Below are 19261 nucleotides of genomic sequence, written 5' to 3'. Positions count from 1 at the left end.
GAAATTTTAGTATCATAAAATTACTAACATTCATACTGTAATTACTCAGAAGTTGTAGACCTGCATTTTTTTTAGTTAGGCATGATTATTTATTATAGACTGAACGAACGAATGGTTTGTAAAATTAAAAGTTGTCATCATACAATTTGATGCGATGTTTACAAACTGCTTTCTATGTGAATAGTTATGCAATTTATTTCATATTGGTACTTCTAACCTTGCATATGACTAGAATGAACAAAGAAAACATATTATACTTAACGTATAAATTACATCTTTAATAGTAAAGATAAAATCAATAATACAAGAGCAGGCTATGATATTAAAAATGTTATTAAAGGTTATAAATACCGAAGTTGAACCGATGAATAGCAGCGTTTCAAAGAAAACTTAATATTTTACATAAGCTTTTCTTTAGCTATTTTCTTCTGACAAAGGATAATAAAACCGCCGTTACTATATCTATTATTTTATGAAAATGAATATCCCTTAGACGATCCTGTTATGAAGCATCAAGCATTCCAATGTAAAATTATAATAAATTATTTTTCACAAAATCCTTGTATTATGTTATTTTTTTTCATTTTAGTCATAGATCCCCGTAACCGACAGGAAGGTACGATACCTAACCTGAAAAGAAGAAATACACCTACTACTAAAAGCCACCTACCTCATTAGTAAAATGGTCAATAACTCTACATAACAACAAACCCATTTACTCCCATGTGTAAAAACACATCGGATTTTTAAATAAAATCTCATTAAGATTCGGTAGTTACCAAATTTGCACGGATTAACATAGCGAAATGAGAATATATGCACCTCCGCTCATCGGGGAATGCAGCCGCGATGTTAATGAAATTGTTAATCAATCCTATACTAACTTCGTGCTAACTATCAATACAAACTAGGTAATAGATATATTACGTTCATACCTATATGAATGCATACAATCACTTTACACACAGGTTTTTATTTAATAATCGTGTGTAAGGCGTTCATAAAACGCATTAGGTCGACTTCTTAAAATTAAAAAAAAATAGCTTTGTCATATAATATGACCCGTGACATATTGCAATTATTTTGTGTTTTTATCAAGTTTTTATGTAACATGTGACATTTTTAAACATCGACATTATAACCGATATCATAATTGGTCAATTTTTACTATTAAAAGTCGTTTAGTTACGAGTAATATTATAATAGTGTTAGTCACGTGATTCACAACCAACTTTTTGTTATCTGTGGGAACTGTCAACTGTTAAAACAAAATTACAAGCACAGCATAAACATTTAGTTTTTTTAGTCAGGCTCAGGATACGTAGTTCATGCAAATTGATGTCCAAACAACGGTTGACAGTTGATTAATGTTTTGGATCGTAGCTTTTGCTTTCTATTTTTTATCGTTTTTCTAATAGTTTATAGTTATGCCGTGTATCGTGTTTAATATATATCATTTTTAACACAGATAATATCTGTATTTATTAAAATATGTTTTTTGACGTTTCAAGTAAAACTATTTCCACTTCTAATCTGGTAAAAGCACAGCGGGCAAATAACAGAGCTTATTTTAAATTCCAAACTTATTTCACGTTATTTTTCTCTAAATGTAAATAATTCAATTAACTAACCAGCACAATAACTTTTATTTCGCCGACAAAAGAGTTCTACAATAATGAAAAGAACCCGAAAAGCTATGGAAGGCTAACAGGAATAACTAAATGTACAAAGATGTAGAAGATTATTAATTCGTAGCCAGATTAAAGGCAATGATCAATTTGTATATTGGCTGGCTCTGTATATTTATTTTACTGATTTATAATATAAAACTTTATACAGCTCATAAAAAATAACTATATATTATTAAGTATTATAATATCTGACGTTGTAGTAATAATTATCAATTCCTTATAAATTCTATTTTATTTTTTGTAGATTAAACTACAAATATGATTTATCAGTGGATTTGAAAATAAAGCTCTGTGCAAGAGATCAAGCCGTTATTGTTAATTATAATCTATGATATATAAAAGAGCTAGATACGTCACCCGCTCTCTATTTTGGCAAGAAAAAACTCAGGTAAGTGCCCGAGTTTCACTTAGTCACGCACCATTCAGCGTCGTGGCTGGACGTTCTTTTTGTATTTTAATCGGCAGTTGTTATTACGAAGTACATGAGTGAGACATGTATTATGTCTCGTGCGTGAGAGTGAAAGAGAGAACAACTGTATTGGTGATAATGCGTTAGTAAGTAGGTATGTATTAATTACGCTGTTTTTTAGTGCAATGATGTTGGCGTATGCCGCGTCTACTAGTATAATAGGTCATTGATTATAATACGTAAAATTATTAAACTTGAAAATTAAATTATATTTCAAGTACCTACTGAGCTTTTCTTACAAATATGTATGTTTTCTGTAGTTATTAAAAAGTTGACAATAAAATGCCTATATTCAAAAAAGGAATCGTTATGTTCACAACAAACCCAAAGGTTTTTCTTTCTATATAGTTCCCTAAAAGTTGTGAATCGTGTTTATTTTCAGATAAGTTATCTCAAAGAAAAGAGTTAAGGAAAGGATTAGTTCCTAAACGAATTGCCAATGACCTCAATTGGAGAAATCGCAAGGGAAAGACTACTTCAGATTGTATTAAACTCCAAAACAGAATAAATAATGATATTTCTTATATTATAAAGGTATCCGTGGATATTCGCTGAATTAATCTATACTCTATGTAGGTAGCGCTTTTAAAGTGTTTTGTGTTATAGTATATTCTTGATCTTCACATTTTTCTGGTATCTATAATTAAGAATAATCCATAATTCATTTATTTTAATACTATTAAATTTACTAAAATTGTAGAGCTAAATTTTAATTTCTGATTTTTATTTATTAAAATATAACGATCACGAAATTTGTTTCCTTCACAGTTATATTTATAGAAAGCAATTAGGGTTTCTAAGTTTATTCAATTTCTAAGTTTTGTCGTATCGCTATAATGGTTGTTGTTACGAATAGTTATTTTTGGAACTAATAATCCATCGACGTAAACGTCTAATAAATTAAACATGATAACAATTGTAGGTTAGGATACATCGCCCATTTTTGCAAGTGACTACTATCAAGCTGATTTTCCGTTTGTAGCTTTATTTTGATGAGACACCGAACAATTTCGTGTACGAAACTCTCGATTGTGGTAGCTAACAGAGATAACAAGGATAAAAATTTTTGATTTGATGGTTCTCAAATATTTATTACTAACTGAATTTTTTTTTTGTTCAATCTCAAGGTAATTACCTAAATTATTCGAAAAAATATTTGTCCTACAAAATCTATGGTTTGTTCAAAGAGTCCCCCTTTCCAAAGTGTATCGATAACGAGGTCATCATAAATGATTACTAACAAGCTGATTTTTTTGTTTTCACTTAATTAATGTTTATATAATTCAACATATAATATGTCTGTGAATTCAACAGACATATTGTCCTACAAATTGCGTAATAAATATTTGAGAACCATCAAATCAAAAAATTTTATCCTTGTTATCTCTGTTAGCTACCACAATCGAGAGTTTCGTACACGAAATTGTTCGGTGTCTCATCAAAATAAAGCTACAAACGGAAAATCAGCTTGATAGTAGTCACTTGCAAAAATGGGCGATGTATCCTGAACTATTGTAGGTAGCATTTAATAATTATTTCCATTTTCCAAATCCATTTTTTCTCAATTAAGTCAAATGTGGATTGTATTTTGTACAGACACAACCAAAAATAACTGCTACTTATAAGAATATTTTCAACTGTCTACAATTATTAGTATTACGGATGCATCTATGTAAAAATATACATATTACATGCCTTAAAAAGGCTTATGTATCTATAGAACCTTGTGACTGCTCATAAATTGCGCTGTACAATTAAAGCAAACTAATAGTGCCTTTAAATGTTGAAAACTACATATCAATTCTGTCTCTAATTACTCTTAGTACGTGCTTAAGTTGAAACATTGTATATAGTTCAGACTCGCTTGCAGTCCAATAAAAATAAATTATGGTCTCACGAGACGGGGCGCACTAAGGAGCCTTTGAATTAGACAGCACTATCTCTATACGAATGTAAGTCTAGATAGTACATGGTAGTAGTGGAAGCTCTATGGAATTTGGCACTGATAGAACTAAGCCCCTTTGTGTACCTACACGTACTTCATATTACTACACGTGCCTAGACATACTTTAAAGAATTCTTTAGAAGCCATGGAAAATATTTTTCTTATACAACCAGATATCTAATCATATTTTATTGCAATAAATGTCTCAGTCTCATAATCAGATATTCAAAATCTTTGGTTATATTTTATTAGTTCCATTCGCGTATTTGGAACGTTTCTCAAGGGGTGCCATTTATTGATAGATGATTTGAATTGTCTGGGGTATTCTACTATTTTTTGATTTTATACGGTTCAAATCCAAAACGCCTAGTCGCAACAGAATGTTCTAAGGTGAGCAAGACCAATTTGATTTTGGACTGATTTTTAGGTAAAAAAAAAGTAACAACTATTTTACGTAGCGCCAAAGTATATTACCAGAAATGGATCTGTGATATTACGTGCTGACGTATATTCAAATTTGATGAGGTCACATTGTCATAATTCGCAAAGACAACATTTTTATTTTATATACATCCAGAGCATTTATAGTCTATTTCTCTTTAATCTGTTTCACAATATGTGTAAAATAAACTGATTTATTTGCTGCTACATCATGTTTAAAGGAGTATTTGATACATGTGTCACAGGGATCGTCTGGTTTGAGTGATAGTGGAAATATCGCTGTGACCACCGCTTGTGGGTCTCTCTGAATAATAAATACTCCTGCCATGTTCATACCGCGCCATTAGTAAGCGAATATATTTGAATCTTTTTCACTGGATTCCGTCTGTATATAAATCTTTTATAATGCTAATTTTTTATTGAAACTAATATAATAGATGCATTATTGAACGATGTATTCTAATCTTGCAGGATATTCGCTTTATATAATGATTTATGTATTGAGTATGTACTTTATATGTATTGATGGGTTTACTATTTTATTGATTTAATAAATGTCAATTTTCATTAATTGATTATTATAAACTAATAAAGCTATTGTTTCACAATATGAGAATTAATTTGATTGTCAATACCGAAATAGTTACAAATTACCATTATTAATTAATAAGCAATTCGATTTGATCACGTACAAATGCGGTACACGTTCTGCTAATCACAAACATCGGTAAAATCAAATTCATAGCGGTCTTATCGCTTATCACAACCGCCTTTTCCACAATAAGTCTAAATAGCTAATAAATAATTTCTCGGCATCTCGGGGTGTCGAGACGAAGTTGAGTGCCTGGGGCCGACTTGAGAAATTTAATTTAGAAGGAGCCTCCGTTGACACAAACTGATTACATGCTCAGATTATTTAATAGATCCTAGCTTATTGCGATTTGCAACAGTTTGGAATTTTGATAATGTCCAAAACATTGTAATTTTATCAATTATGGACCTAATAGACACACATTTGGTTCTGGAAACTTATGAGAGATTTGTTAATTAATAAGACAATGGTGATCTGCATTTTAAATTGAGCTGCAGTAGGAAATTAAAAAAAAATCAGAAAGTTTATCAAAATAAATTAGGTAGTGGAAAATGTTGGATGCGAACAAAGAACTACCTTGTTCTTTAACAGCTATACTAAAACTGTTGTAAATTAATATTGTACTGCTTGGAAATAATGTTGTACTTTTTGTGTCTCTTTATTTTATGAAACGGACAAATTGTCGTTATTTTAGATGTTTCGTTTAAAAAAGCAGATATCTTAACTTCATCGTAACAGCTCTTTATTTATTTTTTATGTATTAATGTGCATCGGTTCAAATAAATGTATTTTCTTTCTTTCTTTCTTTCTTTAAAAGTTGCCCTGTTTATAACTATAAAAAATATGGATGCACGAAATGAACAGAAGAAATTATAAACGCACTGAGGTTTCGTAAAATTAACATTTACATTTACTATTTAAGCCCGAAACAGATTGATTTGCCGATGCATCCTTTGTAATTCCTTTAAAAAGTATATGACGCTGTTTATTAATGAAAACATGGACCAGAAAAAATAACAGATAAAGTATAAAATAAAACTATAAAATCAGCTATACGCGATTTAATAAAGAAGACAAAGACAGGCGCGAGCTATACAGGAGACGGCAATAATTCCAGTCAAAGTAAATCGTGGCTGCTCTGCATACAATTTGCTTTGTGCCACGCATACTTCGTGTTGGTTCTAATTCAATTTGCGAGTTAATTAAACCAAAGCAATTGCTCACAATTAACCGTGACTTAGTCTGTAGATTCCCATCGCAGTAATGAAAGAAATACCTTCAAGTATTATGTGATATGGAAGAAAAAATAAACTATCGAATGTTACCTATTATTGTTTGAATGAATATCTGGATATTGAGAGGGGTTTTCAATCCCGCCAATTTGGCTCCCTTGAGCCAAGAATCGATTATAAAATTACATATTCATAAGTTATTTCACATTCTGAATATGTAAGCAGCATATATCGCTGGATGATTTTGTTATTGGTCTGGTAGGATTCAAACTATTAGCCGAAATAATACCTATATTCTATTTGTTGAAAGTCAAGGCCAAGAATTAAAAGAAGGAAAACAGATAATTTGATGAAATATTGTATTGTATTTCATTTAATTAAAAAAAAAAGTTCGGTAAAAATTAACTTCGGTAAAAATTAATAAAAATGTACTTTAAATTTACAAAGATAGCGATTTCTCCAACACTTCGATCTTCTGTTTCTCAGTTTACCAAAGAGTGACGAAGAGTCCATTCAACTTGCATTTAAATCTAATACTCGAGAGGTTTAATTTTCACCAGCTTTGTCCACGTGGAACACGAAAGGCGGTGCTCGGGCGAGAAACAAAGGAAGCAAACAGCTGCGGTGGACGTCAGACTTCAGAGCACAATTACCGACGGCGACGCGTTGATTGCTCCTCACTAATCACACCTCTGTATTGCGGATGTGTGACTATGACTTTCATTATGGAATTGAATTTGATATACCTTGTTATTCTCTCACGGGTTTAGAGCAAATGTTTGCGACCAGTGGGGAAATACCAGAAGAGATTACTGTTAGGTACTGCTACTGCATTTGCGTTCGAATTCTTATCCATTTGAATTCCTAGGCATTTGTAATACGATAAAATACAATGTACCTATCTATTGAAAATCGAAATATCTGAACGAACTGATGGGCTATGATTAAAATAATTATTTTTAATCAATGTACATGTAATTTATTTCAAGTGTACAATATTATTTTCGCCCTCTTTTTACATATCTACAACACTTGTGCTGACATGGGCGTAGCTAGCCAAGGGCTCAGGGTGGGGCAGCAGTGTAAAATAATATGTAACCAGCAAATAGCCGAAGTCTTATCCCGGTTAATTTTTTATAAGAAAAGGTTACACCCTATAGTAGGTATAGAAGTAAACAGTTGAGACTTGAGTCTTGTATACTACATGGATGTAATCATTATTAACTAAAAATTGATGCTTTTCGCTATTTTTCCTTTAGCTGTAACTTTGTACAAAACAAGATTCTATGTTTATGGGAAGTAATTTTGAAATCCATATTACTCAAAAGATCCACGGATCTGGCAATTTTTTTTTTTTTTTTTTTGTTTTTTGTGAGCATAGAATGTTTGTAAATCTTTAAATTTTGAAGTAAAGTCTAGGTGCCATTTTACGTTTTTCTGGATAAAAAAAATAGATCAGAAATATTGAAATTATTTTTGAACAAATTAACACCGTGAAATATTACATACATTGCCCTTTTTTATACTTAATTTCAATTTACGCAAAAAAAATTCTATGGAAGCGTTAGTATTTTCTGTTATAATATGTTTTCTAAATCTCTTATCGTAAAGTAATTCTTTTATTTACCAAATAACATATCAAACAAGGTACCATGAAATATGCCAACATTGCCCCCAAGGGTAAGGGTATCTTTGCCCGGAGATCAATTCGTAATAAATTTTAAATTAAAAAATATTAATGAAGAATTAGATCATAGCAAACATATACCTACTGACCACGTTCGATTTCTACCCCAAAGCAATTTTCTTCGTTATCCAGGTATACCTTTGTACACCTAAAACATAGACAAATTGAGAGATCTCCTCTGTAGTACGTGACGTGGTAACAAACGAATAGAGAAGGCAAACAAAAAAGCTCTTACTTGTAAACGTCCAATCACTGCCTCACCTTGCTTGATTAGTTGCGAAACAAGAGTAATTTAGTTTACAAGTGTATACCTATGCATAGGTTCCGGAAAATCGAAGGCCTTCTGTTCGTTTCACTTTATTTCCCAATAATTCTAAGCTATCCTGTTTTAACTTCAGAATAGGTAAAAATTGTCATAGGTTTTTGTAAACATTTATACCTTCAACTTTAAAGCATACCTATGATGTAAAAGTCATCTGTGGTTCTTTAATAATTGATAACTTTTTTCAGAAGAAACTTGAATTGATTAAAAATACACCAACTCTATTGTAGAATATAAAATGTATTGGTAAATACACCAACTCTAGTTACCAACTCTATTGTAGAGCTCATTTCTCGTCATATTTTAAGCAGTCATAAAAAACAACGCGTTATATTGAATTGAGAAGAAATCCCTATCTTCCCCGTTCATATTATCATTAAATTTGCTGAACACACACTAAGCATTGAGATATCAAATTGGTCCTTTATAATATCTTTTAAATGAATCCTTGAGAAGATATTATTACGAAGGGCTTAACCGTACCGCGCTGCGAGCGCTACGAGGCCATAGCCGGCCGTTGATGTAATAATAATTTTCGTCTTAAATACATGGGGATGATATCATAAACTTTTTAGTTATTAAATTATCATTACAATTAATTTTATATGTTAAAACAAAATATTATATAGGTTTATTAGAACAGTATAAATATGTAGTTTCATGGAACCCAAATTATCTGAAATCTGTAAATAAGCTGCTGGTGCGTTACTTGTTGAAATAAGTAGGCATAAGAAATAACTACGTAGGTAATTTTTTGACCTTGGCTGTCAATTAAAATAATAAATAACGTTCCTGTTCTCGATATCGGAGTCTTTTAGAAATATATTGTACAGGTATAATCCATATATACAAACAGGTAGAGTGTAAACACGTTTGAATACAATATTACAGGTGCAAGTTTATGAATATTAATAATAATTACTAGCGTGCAAGTTTATTTCAGTCATCAAGCAAATAATTATGGGCGAATTTCAATTATTAAAATTCCAATCATATCAGCTAGGTACATGGGATTCGAGGGATGTTAAAAAATTCGTTAAGTAGGTGAAATAGTCAACCTACTAAAATATCCCATTTGAGTATGTTTCTTGAAACTACATAAGCATCATGTTTGACAGTAAATACTACTTAAATGTTTACATTGCCCAAAAAAAATGAAATTACTCCTCACATGCCCACCTTTTAAATTATCAACCTTTCGTTATTAGCTGCCATATTTTCATGCTGCCGCGGCCGATATTTTAATTTTTCAGATAATAGCTTGTCTGAAAAAATAAAGACGAATAAAGCGTGAAGTCAACGTTTCATTTTAACGGATAGATAATGTCGGTGGACGGGAATGTCGGTGTAGTCGGAACAAAGTTGATTATTTGACATGTTGATTTTATAAAGAATAGGTAGAGTGCCTTTAATAAAAATTTGATGTGTAACTAAAATCCCTGGAATTTAAATTTATAGAATCGTTTTTCCTCATTCTCTTTAGAAACTGCATTCTAAGCTGCATTCTGAACCAGTTTCCAGTATTTGAAGTACAGTTGAATATAAAACACGTTAAATCTAGATTTGACTGTCTTTTTTGCACGGTTTGTAATAATATGAATTAAAATTTATGACTCGGCAAAGAATTATTGTAGCAATGTTATGAAGTTTACTTACCAATCATTCTCTCACACAAAAGCACACGTTACGCAATAATTCTAAATTAACGATAAAAATAATTGGGGATATAAAAGATAAGAAAAAATAATAATTCGTTTTATTAAACAAGAACAATAGAGAACTTTGTGCAAGCCTATTTATGCGATCATCGTTCCCATAATTTTCAAGGGAAGTTTACGCGCTGAAAGTCCCGAAACGACTGAAAATCCAACCATATCCGGGGTGGCTTTCCGCTATTTCTCACGATAGAAAACCTCCCTTCCCAGAGGATGAGTATGGTCTTGCTAAATTTAAAACAGCGCCATCTATTTACACCTAGATGTACTAATAAACATTTATGCAAAAAGCGCCATCTAGTTTTATCATGTCTTACTATTTACTCTAAACGTTGCATAACAGCTGTTAATCGGTTTAGTTAGTATCAGAGAAAAATAATAGATGACGCAAAAAACAGTTACGATTGCCTCACAAATCTGAATCATTCTATTAGGACCAGTAGTTCCTGGGATATAAGCGCGTTCAAAAACAAACAAACTGGTATAGCTGGTATAGCCCTGTATAGCCGTATAGGTAGATTCCAATAATAAAACCTCATAAATGTATACTTATATTTCACAATATATCTCAAGATAATTGATTATGTATTCAACAGACGGCTTATATTAATTACTAGCTTTCCGCCTGCGGCTTCGCCCTCGTTTTCAAAGAAAAACCCCCATAGTTCCCGTTCCCGTGGGATTTCCGGGATAAAACCTAGCCTATATATGTTACTCGTGGATAATGTAGCTTTCGAATGGTGAAAGAATTTTTTAAATCGGTCCAGTAGTTTATGAGCCTATTCGTTACAATCAAACAAACAAAGTTTTCCTCTTTATAATATTAGTGTAGATGTAGATAATTTGCAGTAGGTACGTACCTATCTAATATTTCACAGGCGAGTAGGTACCTACCCGTTCAGAAAAAATTATTTATTTATATTTAATTTATTACTTACGTTATTCTTATTTTCAACAACGTAGCTCTAGCGACTAGCACAAATTTCTTTTCCCCATACTGTTCTTTTCCTGACATAAAGTAGGTATCCTATGTCATCTCCAGGGTCCTTCTTTATTTAAATTTATCCAAATCGATTCAACAGTTAATAACGTAATAGGAAGATACAGTTACTTTTCCATGTCTATCAAGTACCTATGTATAATGTATATATTTATGTGTATATACCATATATAATATATATAGTTATTTGTTTATTATTAGTCTATATTACGTAGTATTATTGTACAATTACACGTTCCATGCTTTTGCGCGTAAACGTGTTTGTTTTTTATCACGCGCTTTTGTTTGATCATAATATAATTTTATTGCAAATACAAACTTATAAACTTAAACTACAAACTTACACTACACTACATAGAGAATTATGTAAATAAATAAATATAATTTTTTAATAGACTACTTATTTATAGTTGAACTCATAAATGGTTAATTCTACATAATATTCATTCGTTCGCGGTATAAGACTTGATTTTGACATTCATTAACAATTGCTATAGTCATGATAATATTTTATTGGGTGGCTGCTAAGATTATAATATTTATTAATTTTTATACATGGTAGGTATTTATTATATTAAAATTTAAAAGGCCTAAAAATGATAAACCGCATTAGGTACATCAACCGCATTACATCAAATTCTAATATCCACCACATGTACCCTGTCTAAAATCGATCCCCAAATCTTTTCTTTTGGCAAAGAAAACTTTATAAAATAGCATCTACCTACTACGATAGGTACTTACCACCACGTTATTGATTTCGCAAACAAAAAATTATCAAAAGAAGCCCAGAAACATCGCAAATCAATGTACCTACACAAGAAGATAATCCCTTCGTATCAAGAAACTCCGTTTTCTTTTGGGAGACGGATCGAAATTTCTCTTTATTCTGGTAACATAATGCGGATACAAAAACAAGATTTTCGGAGCACCCACACAAGCCATAAGGTACATCGGTAAATTATTTTAACGCTTCTGAACTCAGGGAACTGGACATCTGTACTCCGTTAATATCCCTTAACGTGCAATTAAGAGTTATCTAAGATAGTAAGGTATACGTACACGGTACATAGGCACAGATAATATAATAGGTAACATAGGTATCATAGGGACGTGCACTTATGGGCTGCTCAGAATTATTAAAAAACTCAAAAAGTTACTTACTATAAATAAGATTGGTGAATCATATTGTTCGCAACCTGGTTGGGGTGTTGTAGTTACGACTGCATAAAATACACGAATACGAAATATGATCTCGAAGTACAGGACGAAGTCGCACGCAGAAAGCTAGTTGACAATAAACTAGCTTTCTGCGTGCGACTTCGTCCTACTAATTAATTCTTGTTCTAAAAGATGTATTAAATCGCAACTACAAAATATAAACTAAAAATATATGAAGTACCTATTGATGTAAACTAAACGCCTAATTGCATAGATGGTAAAAGCTAACTTGATTGTACATTTGTACAGTTGAATCTATTGAGTATCCTAGTAATTAATGATAGTCTAGTTATTATATAAAGGAACTGTGGTTCAGATATAAAACAATAATTAAATAATGACTCTTAATGAAGTAATTCGTTGACTAATTTTCAGTTTTTTATACCGTGAAATATGTCAACATTGCCCACAACTTTGCCCGAAGATACCCTATTTTAAAAAAGTGGGCAATGTTTTAGTTTTTTATACCGTGAAATATGTCAACATTGCCCACAACTTTGCCCGAAGATACCCTATTTTAAAAAAGGGCAGCCGGGATTATTTTTTTTTATGCTATTGCAATTTATTTAATTTCTGCTCCATTCCTTACCGTAGTGTGAGTTATAATAAAAATTAAAAATACACGAACATAGAACCTCCTTCTTTTTTGGTAGTTAAAAAAAACCTCCTCATCTAGCGCCACGGTTTTAAATCATAGAATAATTATTAATAGTTCCTACAATAACCTAAGCAGTAATTAAACTAACGGCAGCGATTAAAATGATCTCCGTTAAATAATAATCGTTGCTGACCACTGAAAAAGTTCTCAAGTTTTTACATTACGCTCTTGACTTATAAACTTTTTATCAATTGTTAAAGTTACCCTATTCACCACTTTGTTTTTAATTTTTTCTGTCAACTTGATAAAAGACAGACAAAATATTTTAATTTGCCTGTTGCAACTTGCATCCTACTTAATATTATTATAAATGCGAAAGTTTGTGAGGATGTGTATGTGTGTGTTTGTTACTCTTTCACGCAAATACTACTGAACCGAGTTTTATCCGGTAATCCCACGGGAACGGGAACTATGCGGCCTTTTCTTTGGGCGGAAAGCTAGTTGTCTTCAGAGTTCATACGTAAAGGATTATTACCTATGTTGTCTGTGGTAAAAGGCTATTTTGTCCAGACGGCAATTGACCAAAAAAATCTGGAAGAAATAATCAGCTTGTTTCTGGTTTACGTTATATAAGCGTGACATCCTTGGTTTATCAATGAGGTTGTCATCATTTCTCTATTCCTGTAATGACGCAAACAGTAACGTAAGTGATTAGTGAATGCGTAGGCACTGAAATGTAATGTAATGACGATTTAGTTATTACATCACATCGCATTTTGATTAATAATGATATTAATTTCCTTAAAAAAATATTTTTTTTTTTGAAGAGGACGGCTGAGGATCGATAAAGTTTACTTTTTTGTTTGAAATTTAATAATTAATTTTCAATTTATTTATTTTGCGCATGTGAACTACTGCACGGTGAAGGAAAACATCGGGAGATTGAAAACTAAAGTTCGACGTCATGACGTGACATCTGCCAACCCGCACTTGGCCCGTCTGGTGGATAATAGCCTGAACCCTCATATGCATAGGAGTCTCAGGAAGAGGAACTATTTTTAACTTATTAGGTATTATCATATTGGTAGTTTGGTACCTCCCATAGTATGCATATAATATTATATGTACCTACATACCTACTCAGTTTCATTAATTGCCATAGAGAACATCCCTAAAACAGTGTAGTAATGACCTGAAATTTTTAGTATGTACATATAGATAGGTAAATTATTTTTATCTGTTTATTTATAATTTAACACTTTTATTACACAAATTATTTTTATAAAATTTAAAAGTAAATACCTAGGTGCTAAATCTCGTAGTCGTAGTCTATAATATAATTATATTAATCTTTACAATAAAACTATGTTAGGTGTAAACTTAGATCATTCAGTTATAAATTATACATAATAGGGTCTAAATTTCTAATCAAAATAATTTAAAAATATAATAGGTACCTATGTTAAATATAACTAGATTGTTAAAGTACCATTAATCAATACATATAATAAAATTCTAGAAAAGTGGTGTCTGTACAATGAAAATATGTAAAAAAAAATTAGCAGGGGTTATTACTAAATCGATCCCAAACCCAAAACTGTCGTTAAAATTTTTTTTGTCTGTTTGTCTGTTTGTCCGTTTGTCTGTTTGTCTGTATGTTTGAACACGCTAATCTCAGAAACGGCTTATCCGGTTTAAATGCGGTTTTCATTAATATATTGTAGTAATCTTCATTTAACATTTAGTGTTTATTTCATGTCAATCGGTTTATAAATAAAAAAGTTATGACCATTTAAGTATTCACGGCGAACATTTGCTAAGGCATTCTATGGTACACTATTATAATACAGTGTACGTTAAAACGTAAGTTATCTGTTATACAGTTATTTCTATAAAATGTCCATGTGATCATATCGAAAGTCCCCAAGGGTGGGGTGGGGGTGGGGGGGTAAGCTCAGGTAGTAGGGGGGGAGGGGTCAAATTAAAATTATGCTTATTTTTAGGTAAATTTTATACATAAAATGTCCTTTAAATTATGTCGTATTATAATATTTTTAACCCCCGACTCAAAAAGATGGGTGAGTGTTTGACCGCTATGTGTGTCTGTGTGTGTATCTGTTTGTGCCACCGTAGCTCGCTAGCAGGTAATTAGATGCGGTTTTTTTGTTAGGCAGCATATTTTCCGACGCTGGTTCTTAGATAAACTATATCAAAATAGGTTAATCCATTTATTATACCTGGGTATACATATAGAGGTAAAAGTAGGAATGAAAATAACTAAAGTTATCGAATATACTTTAGTGATATATTAAATGAAAGCGAAAATTTAAAATAAATTTTACGTAGAAAATTAATTAGTTAGGCATTTATCTTTTTAGCTCAGTTTAGTAATAAATTTTACTTAAAAGTTTTTTTAATTATTTATGGTAGTACGTGTTTATTCAATAAAAGTTAAGTAGTAACTACTATGCAGTCACTATTCCACGCGGACGAAGTCGCGGGCACAGCTAGTAGGTAATATAATTTGTATCAAATAAAATATTCTTTTGGTAAAAAAAAGCAAACAACCGTAACGTACGTAATAAAAAAATGGATGATGGTCAAAAGTCATTACGTTACGAAGTCCCACTTATGAACTGCGAATGCGAAGTTAGGAATCGCCGGCAGCCCGCCACGATGCCACTAGGCACTACTCTATCAGCGCCCGAGCCCGCCGCGCCCCCCGCGCCCCCACGTCACACGCGGCCAGCGCGGCGCCCGCGAACGGAATTCGCATGGCCCGCCGCGCCTGCCGCCTCGCTTCGCGATTTGCTTCAGTGTACGTGCGACCGTTCGCGCTTATCGACGGTTTGTTGTGTCACGCGCACTCACTTATTACGCAGTGGCGAGTAACGACAACCGCGTGGACTCCTACGGGCTACGACCCAAACTAAGAACTGCGTACCTATTTATTTTCTCGCTTTCTACGATAGGTTACCGTTACGTGTTGACCAGTGATAACTGTTATCAGTGCGGAAAAGTTTCTTAGTGTTTTTCCATAACTTTTTAGAACAAAATAATAAGTGTAGTGCTGATCGGGACTAAATTTCTATGATTATAAAAGACCGGTAACGTGATCGCTAGCCACGTTACAAGGTTATCGCGCCTCTAACTTGCCTGTGATGAATTGGAAAATCGGCGCGTAGTCGCTCACGTGGTGTGCGCCCCGCCCCCGCCTCGTTCCGCACTTATATTTAGCAAAAATCGCCTTTAGAGACCGGTCCGAGTCCGACGCGCTCGTCGAACGTCTCTGTTTATTAACGTTAGTGAGACGCCACATGTTATTGGCTTCGTATAACAGCGATAAGGAGTTAGATAACCTCTTCAGTTCTTTCGTTTCGAATCAGACGAAGTTCTGGAACCAGTGAGCATGGAGGACCTCAATGGGAACGTGGTGTGATGGTAACGGCCGTAGTAAGCGAGCGCCACTAAGCGCACAAAACGATAGTCGCCAAAATATTCCACTGATAAAAGATTGAAAATTCAAGATGTCTCTACCCGGAGGCGGCAGTTACCATAGCCCATGGTCTTCACAAACAGCTCTCTCGGAGTTGGAGGGAGCTATGGGGGAATTGGAACCCCTAGGGGAACTAGCCGAAGTTGGTTTTGAGCCACAAACTCGAGCGCGCTCAAACACGTGGCCTCTTCCTAGGCCAGATAATTATGTCGACCCAGTCGAAGACAGTGGCTCGAAAAAGAATTCCAATCAGAATCTAACTGGTAAATAAAAATTACATAGATTACAATTCCTCCTAAAATAGGTATATAATTTGTAGTTACGTAGGTACCTACCTATGTTCTACAAAAAATAGCTACCTACCTACCTAATTTTTAATTTCGTAGTTAGGTATGTCAAGGTCGCCAAATTAATTATTTTATGGTTGATAGGTACCTAGACACCTACTAATTTCAATACGAAGAATAAAGAGGATTCATATTAATTACAAGTTCAAAATAATTGCCTATTAATTTACTGAGTACAATATCATAGGTAGGTAGGTTGCACATGCACACGTATAGTACAACATATAGGTAGTATAAACATACATGTCATATTGTTTACATAATAATCCCATACCGACGTAGATGCACTTGTCGTATGACCTAGCTTATTAAAGTGAACCAATCCTAAAATCCTTATAACTAAACGATAATAAAAAAGACATAGCATTTTAGGATTAGCTGCTATAGGTATCCACTGACTACGTCTATGAAACATTATCCTATTACATATTTGCAATATTACCTAGCCTACTGGCTACTACCTACCTAATAACTAATAAGTACCTACCTAAATAATCTTTGTACCAAAATAGGTAGGTACTGACTACTATACTTCAACTAAAACTGAATTAAAAATAAGCTATACCTAATTGCAGTCGAATAATTTAGAACTGTTTTTGCGTAGGTATCTTCAATGTACGTACGTATGTACCTTTCTGGTTCTTTTTTACCATTTTACTTTTTAATGTTGACGTTAAATAATCAACTATGGTTATTCGATTCATCACACATCAAATATTTTTTAAGGTTTTAATTTAAGTTATTAAAACCTCAAATCAATATAAACATAATAAATACTAATTAATATCATTAGTTAGAAAGTCATTGGTAAGCTAATTACCCATCGCGGTTATGTTGGTCGTAGACCGTAATAGCATGTAATACCTACCTAGTTTAAGTAAAGAGTGCTCTATTTCCTATAACTATTTATTTATGTCATAGGAAAATATTACAGGGGCCTTAGACAAAGTAACAATTACAAAACGATAACGAAGTTAGAAATCGCAAAAATGTATGGGATTGACATAGATAGACCACGTGATCTAACGCGGCGTATGTCAATCCCATACATTTTTGCGATTTCTAACTTCGTTATCGTTTTGTAATTATTGTTACTTTGTCTAAGGCCCCTGTACTTCCCTGTGACGATTGTCTGATTTGTTTAATTCGAAGAACTGAAATAGTAAAAAAGAGGGAAGAAATTGTCCATGTTTATTGCAGTTTTAAAATAACAATTACAAAAATAACTAATTAAAGTGACCAAGAACAAAACTAAAAATTTATTAAGCTAGGTATTTGATTCCCATTTCCCACGTTGTGTAGGTCAGTAAGATGACTGGGCACAAACAAAAACATTTGATTGTAATATTAAATATTAGTAATTAAGTAAAAGAGAATTTGTGTTAAAATATAGATAAACATAACATACAAAAATAAAGCATTAATAAAGGTAGCACTATAATACAAAAGAGTCCAGAGAATGTTATTAGGTATACTTTTAATATTTCATGTTTTATATCGTAATCGTTTTTAACAATAATACTCTCAAATCAAAAAAATCAAATCAAAATTGTTTATTTGGAACACAACAACACATTACAAAAACTTTATGCACGATGGCACCCATAAAAGCTTAAATAAGCTGCGGCACAGGTGCCAACGCCCACCTCCAAACATTAGTAGTTCCACTAATCAAATTTTAACATTCATATCTCCAAAACAGAGACACAAAGTAATGATAAAAGTAAGCAAGACGATTTATACAAAATTAAAAAGACAAACATGTGCAGGTATGTGTTTGTGAGAGAGTGTGAGAATGTTATGTGAGTGAGTATGCGAGAGTGAGATTATGTGAGTTTGTGAGTGAGAAATGTAGAAGTTTAGATGGTGGTTTTAATAATTAGTTCAGTTTCATCATACGAGAGGGATAGAAGCCAATTTAGGAGTATGGTTTTTAGCTTATAATGACAGAGTGGGTAAATATTGAGGACTTGATTAATTTTATTGTAGATTAAAGAACTTATGAAAAGATAGTGGCGACTAGCTATTGCTGTTCTGCGATAATTAATAACGCATACCCTGTCGTTTCTGCGCCTAGTATTTATAAAGTCCAAGTCATACACAGTGTCTGAGTGCTTCCTCAGAACAACTTTGAGAATAAACAATTGTCTTACGGTGGGAACTTGGCAAAGAGCATATAATTCGCTGGTCGGATAGCGGAGAGGTTTGTTAACGAGAGCTTTGAGGACAGCCCGTTGGGCTCGTTCCAGTCTTATCATCAAAGATTTGACACAGCCTCCCCAGGATGTTATACAGTAAGAGGTAACAGACTGAATCAATGCATAGTAAACAGTTTTTAGATAACAGATATCAAGGACTCCTCTGAGGCGTTTAAACACAAATGTTAATTTTCTGATTTTAGAGCATACAGTATCGATCTGCTGCTTCCACGAGAACATTTGATCAATTGTGACGCCCAGATATCTCAAGCTAGTGGCTCTTTCAAGACTTATACAATTGCATTGA

General features: G+C 32.7%; 2 protein-coding genes across 3 annotated transcripts in view; one reads left to right on the top strand and one right to left on the bottom strand.

Annotated features, from left to right (window-relative positions):
* The window catches only part of LOC123692956, a 114362-nt gene extending 104207 nt beyond the window's left edge, over positions 1-10155 (bottom strand). The window contains exon 1 of the mRNA XM_045637806.1: positions 10036-10155. The gene's annotated coding sequence lies outside the window, so the exon portion shown is untranslated. The remainder of the gene's footprint in view (positions 1-10035) is intronic.
* Positions 10156-15719: 5564 nt separating this feature from the next.
* LOC123693174 (forkhead box protein O) overlaps positions 15720-19261 on the top strand; it is an 87233-nt gene continuing 83691 nt past the window's right edge. For both annotated transcript variants that reach the window (XM_045638149.1, XM_045638148.1), the window contains exon 1: positions 15720-16672. In XM_045638149.1, coding sequence (XP_045494105.1) covers positions 16441-16672 — 232 coding nt within the window. In that variant the 5' untranslated portion in view covers positions 15720-16440. The remainder of the gene's footprint in view (positions 16673-19261) is intronic.

The sequence above is a fragment of the Colias croceus genome, chromosome 7 (genome assembly GCF_905220415.1).
Source record: "Colias croceus chromosome 7, ilColCroc2.1".
Taxonomy (NCBI): Eukaryota; Metazoa; Arthropoda; class Insecta; order Lepidoptera; family Pieridae; genus Colias; species Colias croceus.
The sequence above is the reverse complement of the archived record's forward strand: the minus strand, read 5'-3'. Positions and strand labels throughout refer to the sequence as shown.